The 23,472-nt window shown below is 36.1% G+C and overlaps 2 protein-coding genes across 2 annotated transcripts; one reads left to right on the forward strand and one right to left on the reverse strand.

Moving 5' to 3' along the window:
* Positions 1-267: 267 nt before the first annotated feature.
* Smp_091990.1 (putative histone deacetylase 1, 2, 3) lies at positions 268-6,690 on the reverse strand. Its single transcript, XM_018793919.1, has 5 exons — positions 6,124-6,690; positions 5,051-5,252; positions 3,447-3,801; positions 1,469-1,814; positions 268-610 (listed from the first exon to the last, which is right to left on the reverse strand). Exons 1-5 carry the CDS (start codon positions 6,312-6,314, stop codon positions 382-384), a joined length of 1,323 nt encoding a protein of 440 aa, XP_018648384.1. The 5' UTR covers positions 6,315-6,690; the 3' UTR covers positions 268-381.
* A 12,957-nt stretch (positions 6,691-19,647) lies between these two features.
* Positions 19,648-20,071, forward strand: Smp_172360 (hypothetical protein; the record flags this gene model as incomplete). Its single annotated transcript, XM_018793921.1, has 2 exons — positions 19,648-19,710; positions 19,754-20,071. The coding sequence occupies 2 exons, from the start codon at positions 19,648-19,650 to the stop codon at positions 20,069-20,071; spliced, it is 381 nt and encodes a 126-aa protein (XP_018648385.1).
* Between the last annotated feature and the right edge of the window lie 3,401 nt (positions 20,072-23,472).

A 23,472-nucleotide genomic window follows, 5' to 3' on the forward strand; every position in this document is an offset into this window, starting at 1 on the left:
TAAACAGGAAAACAGAGGAAAGTCCAGTGCATAGTTACGTCCACCTTTAATATTTTTATTTTTCAAGGACTATCGCTTTCCTCATAATGATTAGGCTATGTTTACATTTGTAATCTGAAATCATTGTGGACGAAACGGCCGTCCAGTGCTTCCAGGTTTTCCATGGTGGTCTAGCTTCAATTGACTCATGATCTCAACTCTATAAAATCTGAAAATATCTTTAATTTTTTTCTAGACCTATTAAAGACAAAATGTAAACACAACAATGATAGCAGCATATATGTATTTTTCTTTACAGAGATAAAACTGTAGAATCGCATCAGTAAAAACGTTTGGAGCAATAAATCCATGGTAAACAGAGGATAAATTTATAGCTACATTTTACATACCAGTTAAATTATATAATTGATACACTTGATCATAGTCATAAATCAGTTTATTTAGATCAGCATAATTACGTAACTGTTCAAGTATACGACGATGATGTTTTTGTATACTGTCAAGTGTTTTATTATGACTTTTGTGTGGAAAATAATCAATGTCTAGTTCGAAATCTGGACCATAACGAGAGAAGTAGGAGTGTTCTGGAATTTCAGGGGAAATTGTCATCCTGTCATAATAAACGGACGCGAAAAAGAAGCATTTATAACTTTAAGGTATAGTAATAATCAGTAACTGTTAGTCATACCGTTCATAATGGTCTTGGTTTTACTTAAATTAAACATTGAAATGTAACTAAAGATTAACATAAAGTTGGTAAATTGGAATAAGGCTTCAACCTCAGTATAGGAGGTATTTTGAATGGAAAGAAATTTCCCATTAATTTATATATGGTTTTCCTTGAAAAAGGCTATATTATAAGGTTGTCGTATCAAATTAGGCGTCCAGACAGATACCATAAATTTTGACTAGGATTAATGAAAAATTGGGAAGTGATAGAAATGTGAAAATATTTGAAATCTGAGCTTTGAATATTTACCATAAGGACAATAAGAAATTGAATAAATTCCACGTTAACGATAAGCACTGTTTCATACAAGTGCACCAAAGTGCCTACGTAATTTTAAGCTTTCTAATTAAGACAAATGAATATCAGTGGTATCCTTTATTATGATTATGTGTTAAAAGAAACTCAACAATTCGCTAGCTTCACACCATAATAAGATAGACATTTTAATAACAAATACCAGTGAAAAATCAAGTTACTTCGCTGTTCTGTTAAGTCAGATTGGTGATGGCACGCACCTGGATAATGAAACATTAAGTTGAAAGGACAACTGAGTTTGAACATACCAAACTAATCATAAATTTACAAAATTCTGTATAATACAGAATCAAGAAGACAGATTAGTTGGAACTAAGTCTTCGATGATAAACCTGGTGAGTTACTTATCAATTCTCTAAAACGAGACAACGTATCATTACCAGAAAATAGATTAAGAACTAGGAAAATTTGAAAGCAACATACTTTTTACCCTTAACTTCTTCAATTGTCAGAGCTGTAACTCTTGTCCATAGTCTGGCTGTATCCGGAAAATTGTAGCCACCACCTCCAAGTATTAAAGTTGGAACTTTCCATGATAAAATTTTCTTAATAGCGTACAAATAGCCACTTAAACTACATTCCGAGTCGCAATCTGAATCTAAATTTAAATTAGGGTAAAAATTAGTTAAACGAAATATTCGATGTGGATCAGTAGCTAAACAATCGGCTCCGCATTGAACTACAACATAACTTGGTTGAATAACTATGTTAAGAGAATCAAGTATAGGGCCAATAGCATTTGACCAGTCCAAATCATTGATGCCTTCTTCTGTAAGCAGAAATAAATAAGTAAACATATATAGAAATAAATAGCTTTGGATAAAATTTTATTCAATTATTTACCTAAAAAGAAATCAATTTATTAAGGTATATAATGTTTAGCTCCAATTACTTAAAATTTATCCATACCCAAGCAGTAAAATGTTAGAAAGCCTCATAGCAATAACAGTATTTACAACTGTTTACAACTCAATCACTAAGTTTATTTATTTGAATTTGAAGTGAACGTTCTATATTATGGCTAATGGTACTACCTAAAAGTCAAAAGAGAGACTCAAAACTCTAACTAAAATACTTCTATCCGAAAAATCATGTGATAGTATCTCCAAACCTATTATGAAATATGTCCGAAAAAAACAAAGAAATATTTTGTAAATGACACACCTGTAACAACACATCACAACCTCATTTTACTTATGACTTTCTATGAAATTTATATAATGCAAGTTTTATAAGTAGGTATTTAACTTTCACCATAAAATATTACCATAATGTTTCCCTACAAAAAGAAAATAGCAGTGATGAGATGAGTAACCATCACGAAATGTTAGGTGGTTCGAGGTAGTCGACAGGAGACCCTGGAGATAGGTTTAGGGAAATTTGGAACTCACCAGCAAAATACATCTTTAATATCAAGGGAGTTGATGCCGACTGGAGAACTTGAACCAGGGTCAGTCGGTTTTACAGTATACAACGTTATCAATGAGCTGTTCGAACTTAAAAGAGGCACGTAACGAGCACGACAATTGAGTCGGGACCTAAAATTTCTTATTTCTTCAGTATCGTCGGTGGGCCACTTTGTATTTTATTGAATAGTAGCAACTAGAAAGACATACGACATAGTAATGATGAAATAGTTCAAAATGTTTAACATATTGTTAAAATTTAATACCAGTTTACGATCCAACACTTTTACCATGCTATTCACACTTGCCACAGATCTATTAATAAAAATGCATATTTGTATTTTGACATGTCAATCTCAGTAAGGAGTGGTTAGTTTGAATAAGAAAAGGGCTTGATTAGAAATTAATTTTTTAAAAGAAAACAAATGCTAGAAAATTCTGAAACCATGGGTCATTAAACTCGTAAACTATGAGTATAAAAGTAAGCACTCGGTATTATCGAATTTAATATCTTTTTGTTAAATGTAAAAAGTATGTAGGAAGTTCTGTGATAGTGTATTTTCGCGATATAATAACAAGTTGTTTTAAAGTGATGACATTGTTTATTATCAGTTATATAGGTCTTCATTTTTTTTAAGCAGAATCAAAGTATTATTAATTTTATTAGGCTTATTTCAAAGCGAGACAGTAAAGTAAATTGTTGTTCATATTCAGACTGTTGTCTAACAATAAAAAATAATATAAGTAGGTGATTGCTCACTTTAAGAACGAACAATTAGAAAGACACTACGTTAGCAACTCGTTTAGAAAGTGTCAAAAGAAAGGGGGAACAAGAACACGCACTTCCAGGATAAAGAACTAGAAAAAGGTAATATTAGAGCTCTGTGTTGCAACAGTTACTACTTTGTTTCGTCGACACACATGTTATTAAATAACTACCAAGAAATGAAGGTGTAGAGAGAGTAGGAAAGCTTCTAAATAAAATACAAAACTACCTAGTGGCAAATTGAATGCCGAGAACCTGCCACGACCAGCGCCATTTAGGAAAATCGGTAATTTATCATTGTCGACCATATTCCAGGTGCCTGTACCGGGAAAGAAACCAGGAGAGGCATGATGTACAGAGAACGTAACTACACGAGGACTATACCAGAAAGCTTCTTCTACTCCATCACCATGATGGAGATCAAGGTCAACATACAATACTCGTGTTTGTCTGTTGGGTGAAGTTTCTGGTGGGGTTGATGAGACCAGTCGATGGATGGCCAAAACGATATCATTTAAATAGCAAAATCCAGAAGCCTCACTTCTCTTGGCATGATGCCACCCACCGCCCCAGTTGATAACGACCTAAATTTGGGCATAAAAATAGTGATTTTAGAAAGACTAGTGGGGTGAAATATATACTAGAGTGATGCAGTAAGTAATTAATGGGTATAATGAAATAGCTATACATTATTTTATTTATTTATTTAAACACATAAATATTGGTACAAGGGGGGCACCAGATATATATGCGCTACACAAGTAATAATAAAGTGAAACTCACCAAATACGTTTATGTCATCGGCATTAAACCACACATTTTGTGTTAGGTTAAGTAGTTATCCAAACGAAGTAGGGTGGAGTTTGAACCTGGAACCTCAACCAATCATAATAAAAATAAGGTTACTACTTGCAAGTCAAGAGCTCTAAAGGCTACACCATCATTCCAAAGGATCTTAAACATACATTCCAAAGACTATTTATACGATTTCCACTGGTTAACTTTTTCTATTTTTAGAGCCCAACTCAAACTTCTGACTTTCAGGACAAACTCTTTGTTCACATAATTGTCTTAAGAATTGAGCTTTTAAGAGAGACCACAGAAAAATTTAGGGAGGTTATGCCACACGATAGAGTAATTAGGAACAAGTAAGATATTGCACTTTCTAATTTACGAAATACCCAGTTATTTGTTCAAATGAATTGTAGTAGTTCGTAATAAAGCTTTGATATAGTTTGGGTTTTGCGACACTAAGAAAACTAAAACGTATTTTACATTGGTAAGAAGCAAAACAAAGGGTCAAACAAACTTAAAAATATATGAAGATGTATATTTTACTACATTAGACAGTTTTCTGTTAGTGCACGAAAATCAAGACTCAGATTAATGCATTGTTGTTATTATTCAAAAAGGTATTGAAAATACTTTTCTATGAATCATGATTATCGCTTTAAACAATCACTACAAAATAGAAACGACTACTTTTCGGCTTTCTGAGAATACGTATTTGTGATAAAGTCGATCTTACACGAAGGGAAAGGAATAAAACACCTTATTACCCAAAAATAGCAAACAATTTTTCTTAAAAAGTATTTTATAACGATGACTGTTGTTTTTTGACGAGAATTTCTTCTGGGATTTAGAATTCACTTTAAAATTAAAAAAAACTCAACTTATTTTACTTAAGTTATTGGCTAAATCAGAGGTGGAACACAAACAACAATAATAGAAACACAACGTTGTGTTTAATAGGAAACAGGAATGACAAAAAACTAAGTATTATAATACTCAATCGATACTTTTACCCTGAAGATGAAGTGTAAAGAGTTTTACCTCACAATGACGACAGATTAAAGCACTAGCTGCAGCTAAACTACCTTGAACAGCAGCTAACGAATAATCGAAAACACTAGGAAAACCAGGGCAGTCATAATTCAGACTAAATGAATCCATAAGTAACTCGTCATCAGCAGTCAATTCTTTCTCCTCACAGTGAAGCATTTGTAATTTTTTAAGAGCATCAACATATTCTGTACTGAAAATAGAAAATAAGATCGACGTCATGATCAATGAAGAATTAAAAGGCTCTGTGAAAACTTGTGATTTGTATGAAAATAAAATCTAATATTTCGAATATAGTACATTTAGATTCTGTTTTAGGAAATACTATTAGTTTTTTAAGATGAACTTTGTGATAACTGGATTATCTCTATATTACCATCTCTATATAACATACGCTGATTGCTGGGGCTTTTAAATAATTAGAAACACATAATTTTGTTTTTCTCATGATCTATATTTCATTGATCGGTAGAGGGTAGAATTTTCAGAATATTTTGCTCTCTACCGAATAATTTAGTAGAAACTTATGTCCATTAATGTGGAAAGAGGCTAAACTATGAACCAAGCAAAGGGATACTGCTAGAACTATATTCACGGTAATTTGGAGCCAAAAATTTAAAGGATTAAAATTTTTATGCACATCTACCTGCCCTCGTCTACAGATTTTTATTATGTATTAGATACGGTGCCCATAGAAGGAAATCCGGTCTCATTAAATTATTTATTCGCACTACAACAATCACTGCTTTCAGTTCGAACATTTTCTAGTTTATCTCACTATAGCAGCATATTACCACAACTCGACTGAGTTGCCTCTACAGATAAACTTAACTACATCAAAGTAGGTACAAACTGGCTCTAAAACACACAAGATACTTTTAATTCAATAACGTTTTTAATGTACATAAAAACTAACTAGCAATTACTTTTTTTAAATTTAGAAGTAGACAACAAAAGAAAGTAGCTAAGTAATTATGATTCAAGTACTGAATTTGACTTATTTTACTTATTAAAGTGATTGATTAGTAAACTAAACCACTCTAATAATCTACGGAAATACTTACGAGTGAAAGGCAGTCACTGCTTCATACATACGACTAGGTGAATCCCACTGCAAGGGAGGCACACGAGAAAGTTCTGGAATGAGTTTGTATGCATTGATCAAATCCATGACCAAGGCGTATCTGTCGCCAAACTTAGGTGAGCTGCAACACAGCTGTCTATACTGGTCACCATAAACGATCCCAACAGACATTGTTAGGCAGCAATTTGATTGGAGAGGGGTTTTTCAGTGGGTCATCTTTGGACTGAATCCGCTAAAAAAGACAATAAACCTACTGTACAAAAATATAGGCAGGTATTCGGGACGGGATGCACATCAGATATGAAATGGATTGGTGAATATAAACACAGAACTAGACCATAAACTCGATCAGTCATAACCATTTACTTTTAGAAGTACTAGATTTCAGGAGTCGCTAGTACAGCTATCTGGATAAATGAAATATATATATTTTACGGCATAGACTTGAACATAAATTTCCGATGGATTTACGCTTACTTTCCATTATCTCGAGAGCTTTGCTATTCGTAACTCTGATTAGGATGGGATTGTGAGGATTGTTAAGAGCACCTACTTTTATGAACCTAAATTGTTTTTAAATATCATTATAAACCTCTACAGTACAGAAAAGTATATAAGAACTTCAATAGGAGGACCATCTCGTCCTTATTGAAAAATATCAGGACAGGGAGTTACCTTGATATCAACCTATTGTTACTTTATTACCTTGAAACACACTCTATCCAAATTTGAGATGATCCACGTTCATTAAAAACCACACCTTTTATCTTAGAAATTATACACTTTTCAGTCAATCAAGAGACGTATCTGATTTATCTAGTCCATGAGGCTGATGAAATTGAACACCAACGAATAAAAATGCTATCACATTGATTAATTCAAGTAAATCTAATTTCCCAACTTTGGAGAAGCTGTAATACAAAATTTCGGGGAAATGCAACAAAAACTTCAAAACCTCAACTTGTTTTGGGGATTAAGGCATCGTCATATCTTAAAAGTGAAAATGTCACGCGGAAATCTTTGTCTGAGTAACACCTTGCAGTTCAATCTCAAAAAAGACTACATCTTGATAGGTGTAAAATCCCGGTACGTGGAGCTGAATTTGAACTTGTGACTGTTTGAAAGTTCAGTGACATAAGCAAGTCAACCTTGAAGTGTACATAATGCTCAAAACCCATAAGTATAGAAGTACATAAGTAGGGTAATTGTTTGTACCTTGAAATCTGATTTTGTGTTGTCTACATATCTCTGTTTTGAAGTTTTTCATAAATCCTAAGAAAACAATTGTTTGTAGTGGCCTACCTTTGTGACGAGAACGCGATTATTATAATGGAAACAGTTACTATTATAACCAATTGTATCAGTGATTGTTTTACTTTATTCGTTTGTTTAACTAAACCAAAGACATTTTTTTCCGTTGCCTGTTACCTTGCACGAACTCAAGTACACTTGGCAGTTCCGCCTGTAAATTTTGACATGTCTGGGTATTTTTTCGATACTAAGAGATCGCCAACAAATATATCTTATTTCAGCCGTCAACAGCCTTCTCATTTTTAGCCTATCGAGGGATATAAGTCGATATCTGTCACGTAATCTTTCTGTAATGGTGATAATTGTCAATCGCAACTCGACGCCATCCACAAGTTTATAAGAGAAGTGATCAGGGAAGAATATCTAATCTCCTAAAGTACCGTTGGAACAATACTAGCCATAGAAACATCTTCTGAAAGTGTCAGTGATAGGAAATATTACTATTACTTTTGGTACAGAATCCCACAATCTATAGATTTCAACAACGAAAATGTTGAGCACATTTCTATTTGCTCTTTCGTGTTTTAATAGTAGGGGACACCTTATTGACTGCAGTTTGGTGCTGACATATCATAATAATGAATTAGAATGAAGGCAACCGTGAGCAATATGATACATGTGATTGTAGACCTTTTATGACTGTACTATACTGATACTATTTTCTAGTCCAAATGATCCCAATCATTGTGGACGGAATGAAAGCTTTCACTTAACGGGTTGTCTCATTTATTCGCAGTGGATCATCAGTGCCTTAGGATAGGAGCCTAGGTATATGTAATAATGAAAAGAGAAATAATAATAAATTATCGTTAACTACTGTCTTCAATCCAGAAGAATGTGTCAAGTTTTCCTTTGGAGAACTCATGGGAAGTCGCTTGGACTGAGTCAGCCGACAGCGAATCCCGGGATTTGACAACTCGTATAGCATAGAAGTAGTACCTACAGTCGGTTCTGTTATGTCACCTCTAGTCACTGGGTGTTGCCATTGGGTTTTGTGTTGGGATAGAGCTCAAGCATACATTTAATGGGATGCCAAGCATTGTTTAGGATGCTATAAGTCATTAAAAGTTCTTTTCTAAGATGTCTATACTCTAGTGGGTCGAAACTCAGTGATTTGAAGCGCCTTTCATAGGATTGGAATTTGAGTCACCAAACTGATTCCATGGCTTACTGTTTGACACGTTCCAATCTATTCTTATCCTTTTGAAGTGAGGCGGGAAACACTATACCCCCGTACTCTAAATGAGGAAAAATAAAACTGTTGAAGATTGAGTGGAGAATTCTACAGTTAAACTGGCGAAAAGTATGCCTCAACGATATTAGTGCAAGGCTCTCTCTAAAGGTATTTTTATCTCAGCGTAAGACTTCAGATCACAAGGTACCAAAATTTCTAGAATTTTTTAGCTTGGGATATCTTTAGAATCGAGTTACTTAAATTGTTCGCATAGTCTGCAACATGTCTCAGATGGAGTATTTTACACTTTGAAGTGTTGAAAGCACGTTCATTGTTAGTGGCTCAACTTTGAAGTCTAGTGAGACTCCTCTTAATTACAAGCTCCTCTCCTGGATGTCGCATCTTCCACTGACTTTACGAATCTCTTATTGATGCAAATATGATCAATCCTGTTTTATGTAATGTGATCCGGCGAGACCCATGTGGCTTTGTGTGTCCGACTGTTTGAGCATATTGTGTCACCTATAATCAATTTGTTGAATGCATGTAGATTTGTGAATCTCTCACCACTCTCGTTCTTTTCTCCCAGTCCATGTCATCTCATGATATCTTCATAACCGTTGGCCATTTCAACTTTGGCGTTTAGGTCTCCTATCAAGATGGTGAGATCCTTTCCTGAGAACTTCACTATTATTGATTCCAGCCTCTCACATAACTGATCTCTATTGTCATCGTTGGTATCATTGGTGAGTGCATGACGCTGGACCACATTCATCGCGATTTCCTTCTTCTTTGCTTTGAAGGATGCTTCGGTGATCTTGGATGCGTTAGATTCCCATCCTATTAGTGCATTACGTGCTTCCTTGAACAGTATTAGAGTAACTTCCTGAGTGTGTGGAACATTTTCCTCTCCATGGCCGGAGTACAGCACCATCTCTCCCGTATCTAGCTTTTTCTGTCCAACATGGGTATAATGAGTTTCGCCAATTCCAAACACTGCCAGTTTGTATCTCCTCATTTCCGTTGTTATTTGGCTGGTCCTTTCAAGCTCCCACATTGTATGGACTTTCCATGTACCTATAGGACTTGTTGGTTTGGTTGTTAGAAGAGGTATCGACCTCGTGACTTCCTAAGAATTTTGGCTTTCATCATGAGGCATCATAACTCTTTCTTCAACTCCCAGGACAGAGTTTAAATTGTTGAAATTGTCTATTGTGGTAAGCATTTTTTAGCAATGTTGTTTTCTGAGGGATGAGGTTGCCAACCCTAAAACGTAGGCATGATCTCACTTTTTCTCATTACAACTCGTCTTCATCTTCAATGCTCCCCTAGCAAAGTGAACTCAGCATCCTTAGTGGATAGCTCTAAGAAGGGACTTGTAAACCAAGTACTCATCCAAAAATTACCATCTACCACTTGGATAAGCTGAGCCTGATTCATTTCTCGTAACCAATTGCTATCATTACCACATACCGATGACTCACTTCAATCTCGCCCATTGTCATCTTAGTACTGGAATTTTCTTTTTATTATTTTTCACACCACAACCATTCAATCTTCTGCTGGATAATGTGATGACTAATAGCTCCATAAACCCTACTACCCTAAGATAGACTCACTCATTCAGACTACAAGATATGTCAACCCACGGTGAACTACCAAAGTGACCAGAATTAGTTCAGTCAAGTGGTAAAACGAAGGCCTGGTGTGCATCACTATAAATCCACAACCGTACCGCAGAGGTTGGAAGCAAGCTCAACGAAATCGACCGGTTTCCGTTAGCTCGTCTCAAAGATATCTGAGTTTGACGTGGCCTCGTTGATCTCTCATTAATGAGAGGATGTGCCCACCATTCCACTATCGAAATGAAGCAATTAAACACTTCCTCTTAAATTGTCTCATGTTTTGCTTATGGTCATTGAGTAGCATGTATAGTAATCGTGTCGCAATCAGTACTTAAACTTTAACAACAAGAACGACTACCAGAGGCGGAGGTTTTCAATCGGAGATTAATATGTCGAAAATCTCAGTTCCTCGGAGTACGGTTATAAGAAAGAGCAAGACTGCACCAGATAAAGGACTTCGGAGTAATGTGTGCAACGTGTATCACTCAAATGAAACACCGAAACTAAATCTCCAACCAAATAATCAAAATCACACTCCTACCTAGGTTCCTACACCTTTAACGACTGGCTATGAAAAATGAAGGGGAAGTGACGTCTCAATCTGCCAATGACACAGACTACTGAGGAGGGATAACACGAAGCTATGATTGTATGGCATGCTCGTCGCTCGTCATAACCAACGACCCAGCGTCTGAATGTTACCTCTGCAGTGGCTAGGTTCACCATCACTGTGGTACTGCAGTATCTAGACGGTACCACGGGTTTATGTTAAGTTGTGTTGTCTAGTACTAGTATGCAGTGTCCAGTATTGATACTGGCATGACCGATTTCGACTTCTGAACAGACCTCAATGGCTCAAACAGGATGTGCCTGTTCAGTCATTTTTACTATCACCGTAACTATTGTTTTCATAGGTTGTGAAGAACGGCACAAACGCGTCTTCTACGCTTATGCACCTTGTGTGTACTTGTGTGTTTGTCTACAACTCATTATTATATACAATACTTGTCTCTTTGCCACACTATGTGTCTTCTGATTTGGGCTATATTACAGCTTGTAATGAGTAATACAGCGAATTAGCATGTTTGCCTCCTCCGCTCCGCTTCTCCGCTTTGTTTCCCTCGTTGTTTGTCTGTGGCAACAATTGTGTGAAGTATGCTTATCCAAAATTCATTATCGTATTTAAATTATTTTATTACACTGTTCTTGCTATAATTGTATTTTTATAAACGACCCAGCTATTCCTATTGCTTAGTATTCTTATACGATGACACTCGACAAGACCCCAAAATCAGAACACGTTGAACAGGAATGAAATTGTATTCAAAATAATAATGATAAGTGAACAGCAATCCGCAATCAGCAATCAGCAATCAATAGTTTAAATAATGTTCATATATTTATAGTATATACATAAGAAGCTTATAGATTTTTCTGCAATAATATGCCCGGGCTGATCGGTTTAAAACTAACCAATCAGCGCGCAGCAACACCATCATGCATAAAACATGCTTAATCCAATCTATATCCCACTAACACCTCCCCCTTGAGCAGATTCGTAGGATCTGGTGTTAGGGCCCAACTGCAACCGCTTTACTGGTTTGCGCTTCCGGTTAGTCCACCTTCTAGGTAAAAGGACGTTGTATCATCCTTCGTTTGCACCTTGACTGTCCTGTCTGTTTCAGGTGTTTTGAACTCAAAGGTGTCTAGCAGAACATCAAGAGGTAATCTATGCTGCGTTTCGTTGTTGGAGATCGAGGTTGATTTCAGTTGGTTAGCATGACGCACCCAAACTTCTGAGCCAACTGACACCTCGTAAACCACATTTCCTTTCTTTTGCACGATCCGACCAGCTATCCATGTAGGATGTTTTCCTCGATAGTCCATAGCAAGTACTTTTTGACCCATACTGAACAATCGTTTTTGTGCCCCATGATGACTATTGTACTGTTTCTCCATCATCACGTTTCGTTGCGGCTTAAGAGCTGGAGTCGGACGAACGCTCTCAAAATGTGTACGTATTTTTCTGGAAAGTAACGCTTCCGCTGGGGAGACTCTATTTGTTGTCTGAGGGTTCGGTGTCGAACGGTGTATAAACAAGAACCTCTCTAAGATCTCTTCGGTGTCCCCCTCCCCTCTTGATTTTTTTAGAGCATTTTTGAACGTACCAACAAAACGTTCTACCTGGCCATTCGATTGCGGATGGAATGGAGGTGTTCTGATGTGCCTGATTCCGTTCTGCCGACAATATGCTGAAAAGTCTTTTCTGACTTCACCTGACGACACTGGAGTGTTTCGAATTGCCGCTGCTGCTACACTCCGTATTTCTGGAACCTTTTTACCTGTCCTTTTTGCATATGAAGTGGTGTCTAATGATGGACACGATACGTTACAAACGCTGTTGATGGGTATATCCATCAATCCAAGCTTTCCTAACACATCTAGACCGAGTAGATCAAGGTTTGGTCGTTCTGTTAGATAGCATACTCCTTTACAGTTATTTCCATTGAAGGAAAATTCACATTGTAATTCGCCAACTAGTTTGATTACGCCTCCAGATGCATTTTTAGCCGTTTTCTTCGATGGCTTCATTGGCGGCTTTCCCAACAAGTTATACGTCTCTCTAGACACTAGAGTAATATCGGATGCTGTGTCAATTTGAAGACGAGCCGCTATACCATTAATCTGGATCGTAACATACTTTCTCCGAATGTCATAGTCTGTTTGAAAAGCTGCTACCAGAGAAAGAGATTTAGACTCAGCTGGTTTCACCACACGTGAAAGACGTTTATATATCTTCTTGGGCTGGGACGTACGATTCGGTGGACAATGGCCTTCTTTATGTCCACGTCTGTTGCACACCTGACACTTATGCTTCTTAAATGGACAGAACCGTACATAATGCCAATCGCCGCATAACCAACAGGCATCCGTTGGTTTGTTATGAGTTTTATTCGGCTTCTGACTTTTTAACCTAGTCATAGCATTTACACTACTGCAGGTTAAATTAGAATTTACCTGTTCAATTAGCTGATTGTCGTGTCTGATGTTTTGTAGTCGTTTACACTCATCTGTCAATGTCCTGAGTGTGACGTTTTGGTCTTGATCCAAACGAGTTAGAAGTCTAGTTCTAATTTCAGCATCTCGTGGTGACTGCAGAGCTTTGATGAATATTAGGCATTTAAATTGATCTTCTGTCAACGAGCGTAACTTGAACCGTTCACACTCTCTGTTGACGACGTCTGCTAGAGTACCATATTCATCGGCTTCACGTTTCACCAAATTCAGACACTGATATCGAATACTAAACAATGAGGAAGATTCGCCGAATATCTCTGACAACTGCGTTACTGTCTCCTCGAAACTGAGCTCTCGAGGTAACTTTGGCAATATATGATCAGCATAACGTGCATGCTCATTGCTTCCCAACTTACGCATCAACAACCGAGTCTTCCATGCGTCATCTTGTTGACAGAATTCTATTCTAAATGTATCTTCCCAACGCTTGAACCACGTGAGAAAAGTATTTCCACTTTCGGGATCATATATGAATTCTGGGATGCTGCTAGCAACTGCATCACAAGAAGTACTTGAAACAGCATGTGAACTCGAGTTTCGGATGCTAAACTGTTGCATCAGAGTCTCCAACAACCGCATTTGTGCATCAAGTTGTGCTTTCTGTTGTTGTAGTATTCGGCTGAGCTGGTCACCTGATATAGGCATTTTGAATGAATTTTCCTTTTTCCTCGTCGCCACTGTTATAATTGTATTTTTGCTATATAAACGACCCAGCTATTCCTATTGCTTAGTATTCTTATACGATGACACTCGACAAGACCCCAAAATCAGAACACGTTGAACAGGAATGAAATTGTATTCAAAATAATAATGATAAGTGAACAGCAATCCGCAATCAGCAATCAGCAATCAATAGTTTAAATAATGTTCATATATTTATAGTATATACATAAGAAGCTTATAGATTTTTCTGCAATAATATGCCCGGGCTGATCGGTTTAAAACTAACCAATCAGCGCGCAGCAACACCATCATGCATAAAACATGCTTAATCCAATCTATATCCCACTAACACCTCCCCCTTGAGCAGATTCGTAGGATCTGGTGTTAGGGCCCAACTGCAACCGCTTTACTGGTTTGCGCTTCCGGTTAGTCCACCTTCTAGGTAAAAGGACGTTGTATCATCCTTCGTTTGCACCACGTATTCCCACAGTATCAAAAACACACACCAGGAGATTTAACACCAGGAAAGCAAAAGACTCCAGTGAAGGCAACTGCATCAATCCCCTTCAGTATATCTAAATAATCAAACACATGTTCATCTAACACGGGACTATGGGAGCCACAACATTTGCTCGTACACCAATGAAATTACAGACTTTTAATAACATCCTTGTATCTGTTAACAATAAGGAGGATTGGGTGAGCGTTGAAAGAGGAAATAAATGCGAAGCCACCAAAAGACTAAAGTTAGGGGGCAAAGATATTGGAAAAATCTCGCTAGTTTTTCTCGTGTTCCAGAGTCAGCGAGTAGCTCATTAGAAAGTGGGGGAAGCCCTGGGCAAAAAACAGTTTGAAAATTACTGTACAATCCCGGGAAAGTGTATCACATCAGCCAAGCTTTGATGTATAAGGGCTAAATCGTAGCGAGACGTAACTCCTCCTCCTAAATAACTTCACATAAGTAAGATAAGTATCGTGTCCAGACTATCTCGTCCGTTAGATCTCACTATCGTTAAGCCTTCGCGCCTGGTGGCTGTGAGCTTCAAAAACAAAGACGACATAACTGAGATTCTTCAGGCCTGGTGCAGCCAGACGTTGTGAGAGCCAACCTGGGTCAGTAAGACTACAGAGGGAACGTTCAATAAAAAACCTTGGTGTCGGTTAACCTTGACCGTAGTATAGAACAGTATAGAGCTCAGCGTTCTTGTTAAACAGGCAGAACACATACATCGCCCAGTGCTCTCCGGACTGGGCAACAGGCTTCAAACGACCATCTGCCTAGCAACCAGAAGGCAAATGCTTCTGCATAGGAGCACTAGATGATGATACAAATCATCGAATGCCTCTATAGCAACTCAAGAGGACTAATAGGTAAAATTGGAGAAGTTAGGAACGCGTGCCTCAATTTGGATCTGAAGACCATAGGTTCAAGTGAAACATGACTGTCTCTTGACATCACAGATGAAGAAGTGAGCTTGCAGGTCATAAAACTTCGCAGATACGTCAGAAGACAGAAAACAGGAGATGAAGTGGCAATATACGTTAGCAGTTACTTCAAAACCGTAACATCACACCACCAAATTAACCGAAATGGCAGAATAATCCTGGTGTTGCTTCGATGTGAACAACACAAAGTACTTGATTGGAAGACAATACCATCCTCCTACAGGTTTCAGTGCCCCCAAAAATAGGACAATATAGCTGATACTGAAGCCGACAAACCTGAGCTTTGATGAAACACTACTAGCTGGATACTTCAACACTCTGTCCTTAAGTTACAACGGGCAAGATACAACTACAGCGTAGTGGTTCCATAGGTGATTTGTCACGGTCACTATAAGTTCAGGGAATATGTAGAGTGACGAGATGGGATAGGGAACCCTCGAGCTTAGGTCATTTACTGAGAAGTGATCAGCTTCTAGTTGAAAATGTCCATATTTACACACCGAAGAAATTAGAGAACATGGTATAGTGACCTCTAATGTGATCAAGAACGAGTGCGCTCCCTGTCCTGGCTATACTATGGCAAACTACACGATCATGAGAAAGTATCTTCAACACGAACCATAGCCATGGGAGTGGTAGAGGTAGGTAGATAGAGTGTACTTGATGTGAAGGGTCCCAAAATCAGGAGTCACACACAGAATAATCTTAGATCCACTCCTGTTCTTTATCTATGTTCGTGACCTGTTTGATAGAATTAACTCATAGTCACTGATCTATACAGACGACGTAAAGATCTTTAGGTCCATAAAAAGCGAAAAAGGTCCACTTGGGCTCCAAAAGGAACTTATAACAATAGAGGAATGGGGAGTAGACAATGTGTTAAAACCTAACCTGTCGAAATGCTATGCCATGAACATTCTGTCACATGTGACTTAAAGCACTCACACCCTAAATGGAAAACCACTACCGTCTGTTTCCTCAGATCGTGATCTCAAGCTCTTTACCACAGAGAGCTTAAACACCAGCCTAAACTACTTAGGAGATCCAGTCAAGGCAAACGCAACTTTCCACTCTATTCGAAAACAGCTTGAAACAATCACTCCAGAGTTTTTCCACGACTGCTTAAAACGTACACACTGTCATATGTTGAAATCCATAATGAGATATAAACCTCTTAGACCAAATGCAGAGACGGGTAACCAAGTGGGTGATAAGTCTAAAACAAATTTTACGAGGACAGACTGTAACACCCGGGATTGTTCTCATTGGGCTGAAGGAGAATAAGAGATTGTCTGATAGTGAAATATAACTTATTAAGTACGTCAAGCCACCCCAACCCTAGCATATTACCAGAACATCACCACATTCCTCGAGGGAAACCTCTCAAGTTTATACATCAAGGAGAGAACCTGTGAATTATCATCTCTTCCTTGGAACAACTGTATCTGATCCTTGTCTCAACAGTTGCCCGGGTTATCATTAACGCATAAACAGTAACTGCTTCTTATCTTTCTCATTATCATCTCTGTTCCTCTCTTATTCTTCTGATTCCGTCTTCTTACACACTATCAGTTAATTAAATTATTTATTTGTTCTTGAAATGATAATCTTTTAGCATTTGCATTATCCCTTTATTACTTTCACGTTGCAACTGACCAACCTCCAGCCTGGTTATGTGATAGCTGCTAGTGTCCAGAAACCCTACTGCCCTGTAACAAACCCACTCACTCAACTACAAGATATAAAAATCTACAACAAACGACCACATCGACTAGAATTACAGCAGTTGAGTGACTGGACTACAACCCATAAGACGTAGTCTAATACTCAGAGCCGTGAAGAGATGAAAAGAAAAATAGCTAGAAGAAATCAACTGGTTTAAACAAATACGTTACGAAGATATTAGATATATTGGATATTGGAAGATTGTGATGTTGTCATGACAACGTGGTGTTTAATTTTGTTCTTTGGGCATTTATCAGTAAGACTGTAGACAGCGAAAATCCCGGATAGTCATCGATGAACTCTATATGATTTTCCCGAAACTGTGAGAATATTTTATAGGAAAACCTCAGTTCAGAGATTTTCGGGTTTTAGGTCATACTTTCCCAAAATTGATAAACTTTTCTGCGAAGTAGGGATACTGGGTGGTGAGAGAGTATGACAGGCTGCTTCTTGATGGTTAGTATTTTAATAACTCCAAGATACAGAAAAGTCAGTTGATAAAGTGATAAAGGTACAATGATGGTGGAGGTAAACTATAAAATCTCCCCTTTTTTGGGTAAATTTGGGGGTTTTGGAGATTTTCAACAGACCTGGGGAAATTTTGGGTCTTTTGTACCGTTTCCTCGAAATTTCTTCGAAGTTTCCCATTGCGGCTTTCCCAAAATCTACCCAAGACGGATAAAATGTTCTATAAAATAGGGAGATTGGGTACACAGACTATTTGTGGTCGAAAAATTACTGATTATACAATAGTTAGTCCAATCAGATATTTGGATCATTACCAGTGGTTGATGGGTTGTTTTGGGTTGTATATTTATGATGCTGAAATTTTGTTTGCACATCACTGAGTTTTGGTAGGACATCATATAATCCACCGAGATACTGTTCGTCACTGGTTTTTGAACTCACCTGTGTTTCTTAACATAGAAATCTGATTAAGTTGTTTATTAATATCAAGAGGTATCTTCAATAGGAAAGTGTCAGAGGATTTAACATTTAATTAGTGACCTTAATCATTATGTCAATTCTTCAAACCCTTTTCACGAGAAACAAATTTTCTTTGAAGTAAGGGCTTGATGCCTATACAAAAACGAGTGATGAACAAACTTCTAAAATCTCTTGCCCAAACCAAAAGAACGTGAGCCGCGGCCTTCATGTCATTAATAACTCAACATCCACGTTATTATGAGCTAGAGAGAACACTCTGTATATTTTGCAGCTGTTGCTATTCTCAAGTTCTTTGTTTAAGAGACAATAATTCACGTTACTAGGTATTAAGCATGTCTTGGACAAGTTAAGGAAGGTACAAAGACCATTTTTAAAGGTCTATACGTCGTCATATAGTCACTATGACCATTGATTAGAGGATTTGGGTGATATGGCTCTAAATTGTGTGCACTGGCCCAGATGCATTCACTCTTAGTCCTTCCTTAGATCTCAAGTTTGTCATTTATCCCGGAAGTTTTCTTATTTTAGGAATTAGTATCCTCTCCCCTAATCATACTTAACCATATTTTGTGGTAAGTGGTAAGACACGCCTAAATTAAAGACAAATGGTTGGACTGTTATCCTGAGAGAGTTGAACCAACCAAGAGATTTAAAACATGGATTCTATATTAGCGCGTATCCCTCTCTGTGCTTTCCGTTAGCAAAGTAATTACCAAAACTATTACCAAAAGCAGAAAATTGATGAATAAACAACGTTCAGGTTGAATTTTGTGTTAATGTGTTTACGTATCACCTAAAATATTTTCATTGGTCAGAAAAGTTTAACTCTTGAACCGATATTTCAGTTAGTATTCTATCATTGCTGTGTTTGGAATAACTGACAGGATATAAACTTAATCCAGAACAAAAGCTGAAGATCAGACAGTTTGCACGGATAAAAATGTCTATACATTTTAGTCGTGCACCTATTGTTGATTGCAGAAAACGTTTACTCAGTAAATAAACTTTTTATACCTGTAAGTTTATTTTAGACTATTCAGTAAGTGTCTCAACTATGTAGCATATCTGGTGAGCATGTGAAATCAATAGTTGATGGTAGGATGATGGGACACCTTGTTTTAAATCATCAGGAGAACTCTAACGTATCTTAAATACTATGTAGATCAGTTATCATGTCTGAAACACTCCAATCAAATTTTAAATATGACCTATTTATTTCATCTCACTTTATCTTTCAGATAAAATAGTTCTGAAAAAGTATGAAAAGTAAACAGGTTATTTGATTTTCATCTATCGTTTAGGACCATTAGATGTATCATGAAAAACACCAGGGGCGTCATTTTATGAAGACAGGAAAAATTACTGGAAATAATTCAAATTACTGCTATTCTTTTACATCCTGTACTTACCAGATTAGTTTTCGTGTGAATACGTTTTTGATTGGAAAGTTTTGCACAACCCATCGGGTTATTTTGTCATAAGGATACGAACTACGTCGTAGTAAACTAACCAGTGACTTGCTTTGCTTATCAAGATGAATAGTGATATTATTGTTAGCATTCTGAAGGAGACGTACGAAGTTGATAAAATTAAGGAGGTATGGATTAATTGACTTCCTCATCTTAATAAGTACATTTTAGGCAGTGAAGATTCTCGAAAAATTCCCATCAATACCACCGAAATGGTTTGTAGACAATGAGGAGGTTAGAAACATTAGTATAAATTTGTTGAACGATATTTACAAACTTTCAAGAAGAAGACGCATAAATAGCAGACTAAAGATGGAAGAGAATGGGACTTTGAAATCAGGTGAAGACTGTGATGTTAAGTTGAAAAGCTCTGTGATTCGATCACCATACATTCAAGAAGAAGATAAGTCAACATATTGGATTCCAATTGATGTTTTCAAGACTGTTTCACAAAATCAGTTACAAGCTCAAAAGAAATCGAATGGCTAGTCTTCGAGATCCTGTTTTGCACTTTCGGCTGACGATCATCTTTTTGTTATTGCTAGGGTATCAGCAAGATTCTAGTTTTGTTGCTTTCAGTCAAGACATGTCAGAATGATATATTTGTACCCTATCCATTAAAATTCATATGATAATTAAATAAGCTTTTCGTATGTTGATAATAAATAATAAGTTATTAAAGCTAAAAAGGATTAGTTGCATGTAATTTTTTTGCGCTTTCTTTAACGGAGGTTCTTCGAGAAATTTCCAGTAAAAAGTTCATATTTGAAATTACCATTCAAACTGAGAAATGTTATTGTTATTGCCGACTCTATAATTCAACTCGTTATATGGAGTGATTTTATTAGGTGTGTGCAAGAAAAGAGTTTAATATGCGCGTACGGCAGCACCAACGATCAAATTTATCTTGATAACTGCAAGCAATTTTGGGTATTAAACGCCTAAACAAACACATAATGGTTTAGGAATCGTGATTGAAAGCTGTAACTCAATCGATTTGAATGTCCAAACCACTGAGTATATCATAACCGTTTGAAAACCTTCGTTGCCGCTTACTTCATGGTTTTGATTGTGTCCTTTAAAAAGAACTTTCGGATCCTGATTTTATTCACACTTTACGACAAATAAAATTGAACTAATCACCATCTCTGATAGATTTTGTCCCTAAATTCGAATTGTTTCATCAAGACTGGTGTATATCAGTGCCCAGTTAAATGAGAGTGGTGACGACTTTACTTATTTTAAAAGTTTCGTAATATGTGGCAATTCGGGCTCTAACAAAATATCGGCATTGGTACTAAAGAATTGGTTGCATCTTAGGCTCTGATACTGGTTGAAAGATGTTAGAATCTCTCAAGATTGTTATTTGGTTTTGACAGAGAGTACAAATCATTTGAAAACCGAAATTTTAAGCTTCTTGGTAACAGTCACCTAAAATTAGATGAGCCTTGACGTCAATTAGAGTCATTTAGCCAAATAGCAATTTGAGTGGTAGGATTAACTTAGCATTCAGAACTAGACGAGATAGCATTGATTACCACTAATTAATTTGTTAGAGCATGCAAATTCGTTTTTGCAAATATTCAATGAAATTATCCAATGAAAGACCTGATACTTAAAGATTATTGTTAGATATATTAAAACTTGCAACATAATATCTTGTCATTTGGTTTGTTAGTGCAAGATATTCTCAGGAAAATTACTTGATTACTGTGAATTACTTAAATTTCAGTAGCATAGTCGAACTGTTTAAAAATAATGAAGTGTAGTATGCTATTCATTTGGAATTATTTAACTACAATGTACCAGAGTGAAGATGTTTGACAGTACCAAATTTACGGAAAATTAAGGCGAATAAATGAATGATTTGAAATGGCAGTTAGTAGGCTTAAACACACACACAATCATAGTAGTTTGATAGATTATTAGATCTAACAAGAAATAAAAATTATATTTAAAGATGTTTTCCATGAATTATAAAATTTCATATATATATATATATATATATATATATATATATATATATATATGATTTACAATAATGAAATAACACTCTTCGAGTAGATACGTTAAGTAATAATTATATAATAACATATTGATTATACACAAACATTAATTAATTAGAAGAAAGGGGATTGATAATAATCAAAGTAATTATTCGAAAATCAAACCGTTCCTACGTTGCATAATATATAAAAAGAGAAGAAAGAAAATGGTTAGTAATATAGTAGTTATGTAAGAATCAAGAGAAGAATGTAGAGAATAAGTAAAGTTTAAAACAATTAGTCCCTTTGATAAATTTCGATAATGCAATGAGAAGACGAAGTTTATCAGAATTATGTGATATATTAGCGCAATACATTTCGAACAATCTGATCGCACATATACTTGTTAAGACATTTTTATATGACAATGAAAAGGTCAACTAGACAGGTTAAGGTAAGAAAATAAATAAAGTACACAAAAACAATGTGATGACCACTCTGGATAATAAATCAGCATTACCAGGGTAGGTTAAGGGTAAGAACAAATTGTTTTTGAACACATAAAGGGGGTTTGAATTTCCGTATAGCCAAGGCCAAGTACAAAAATACAAGAATGGAAGGAATATGATAATGCTTTACCAAAGGTCTGTTACAAACTTCGCTATACCGATGACCAAGGTAGCGAGAGTGATTGTATAAACTTTTCTTGGATACAAAGGTTCGATTTGTGGATATGGATTGATATGGTTTTGGCTGTGTGCAAAAGACGAGCTTGTAAACCGTTATTTGTCAAATGTCAAAATGGGAATTTTCATTACATTCATATTTACTGTTTTTTTAAATAAATATCAAAGTTTGTAGAAAGAAAAAAAAGGGAAATTTCTCCATTGAATTTTATTTATTTTTATTCAATAATATATATGTTATATAGTTGAGACCATGAGTCAAATGAAGCTAGACCAATTGACTCATGATCTCAACTATATAAAATTACTAAAATCTCTACAAAATCCCCTTCTGATAAAATAATATGTTATATCCCGTGGAGAATTATGAATGGTAACTCTAAGGACTATGTATGGAACAATGTGATACGTATATTTCCTATTGTATAATTGTTAAGTAAATTATTCATATTCATGTTCCTTTTATTATAAGCTTTATTTTGACCTATGAACTATTATTATACGATTTACTATTCTTGAGTTATCCCTAGTCCATTAATTACTGTCCCCCCTATTCACAACCACATTTGGCCTAATCTTGTACAAATGTCATTTTCTATTTTATGGTACGATGTGATCTGTCTGTTTGGTATATAAACCCACTATGTTTGAGAATAAGGATTCATATTGCATAGGCTGGTATTGGTGTTCTGGACTTAACTGGCTGGGCTAGGCAGAAAGCAGGACTGATAAGTACTCAAGACCGCTCATAACGCTTTTGTGTATCATTGCTCCGATCGATAATTCACTCTTTTCTCATTGGCGGGAATCAGCACGTTCATATATTAAATAGGGCACGCACACACTCAAGCAATCGATATAACAACTTTAAAAATATTTATATCAGTTAATTAATATGTCTACTCTTAATAACAGTAGTAAGTTATACTTGATTGTTGTTGTTTTTTATGTCATATCATAAATTAATGTTTATTTTTAAATATAATAGAGAAACAAACAATAAACTTAAATTTATTAGTACTTATTAAATTATTCAATTATATCTTTGATTTAACATTTATCTGACCTATATAAGTCATATGTAAACATAAGTTGTAACAGTCGATAGGCATAATTCAATTGTTGATAAAAAAAACATTTATTAGTGAAGTACCATTCAAGTTAAATAGGAATAATATATATTTGTAAAATCTCAGCCAATGAATTTGAAGCAAATCAC

Source organism: Schistosoma mansoni, chromosome 1 (genome assembly GCF_000237925.1).
Source record: "Schistosoma mansoni strain Puerto Rico chromosome 1, complete genome".
In the NCBI taxonomy this organism is placed as follows: Eukaryota; Metazoa; Platyhelminthes; class Trematoda; order Strigeidida; family Schistosomatidae; genus Schistosoma; species Schistosoma mansoni.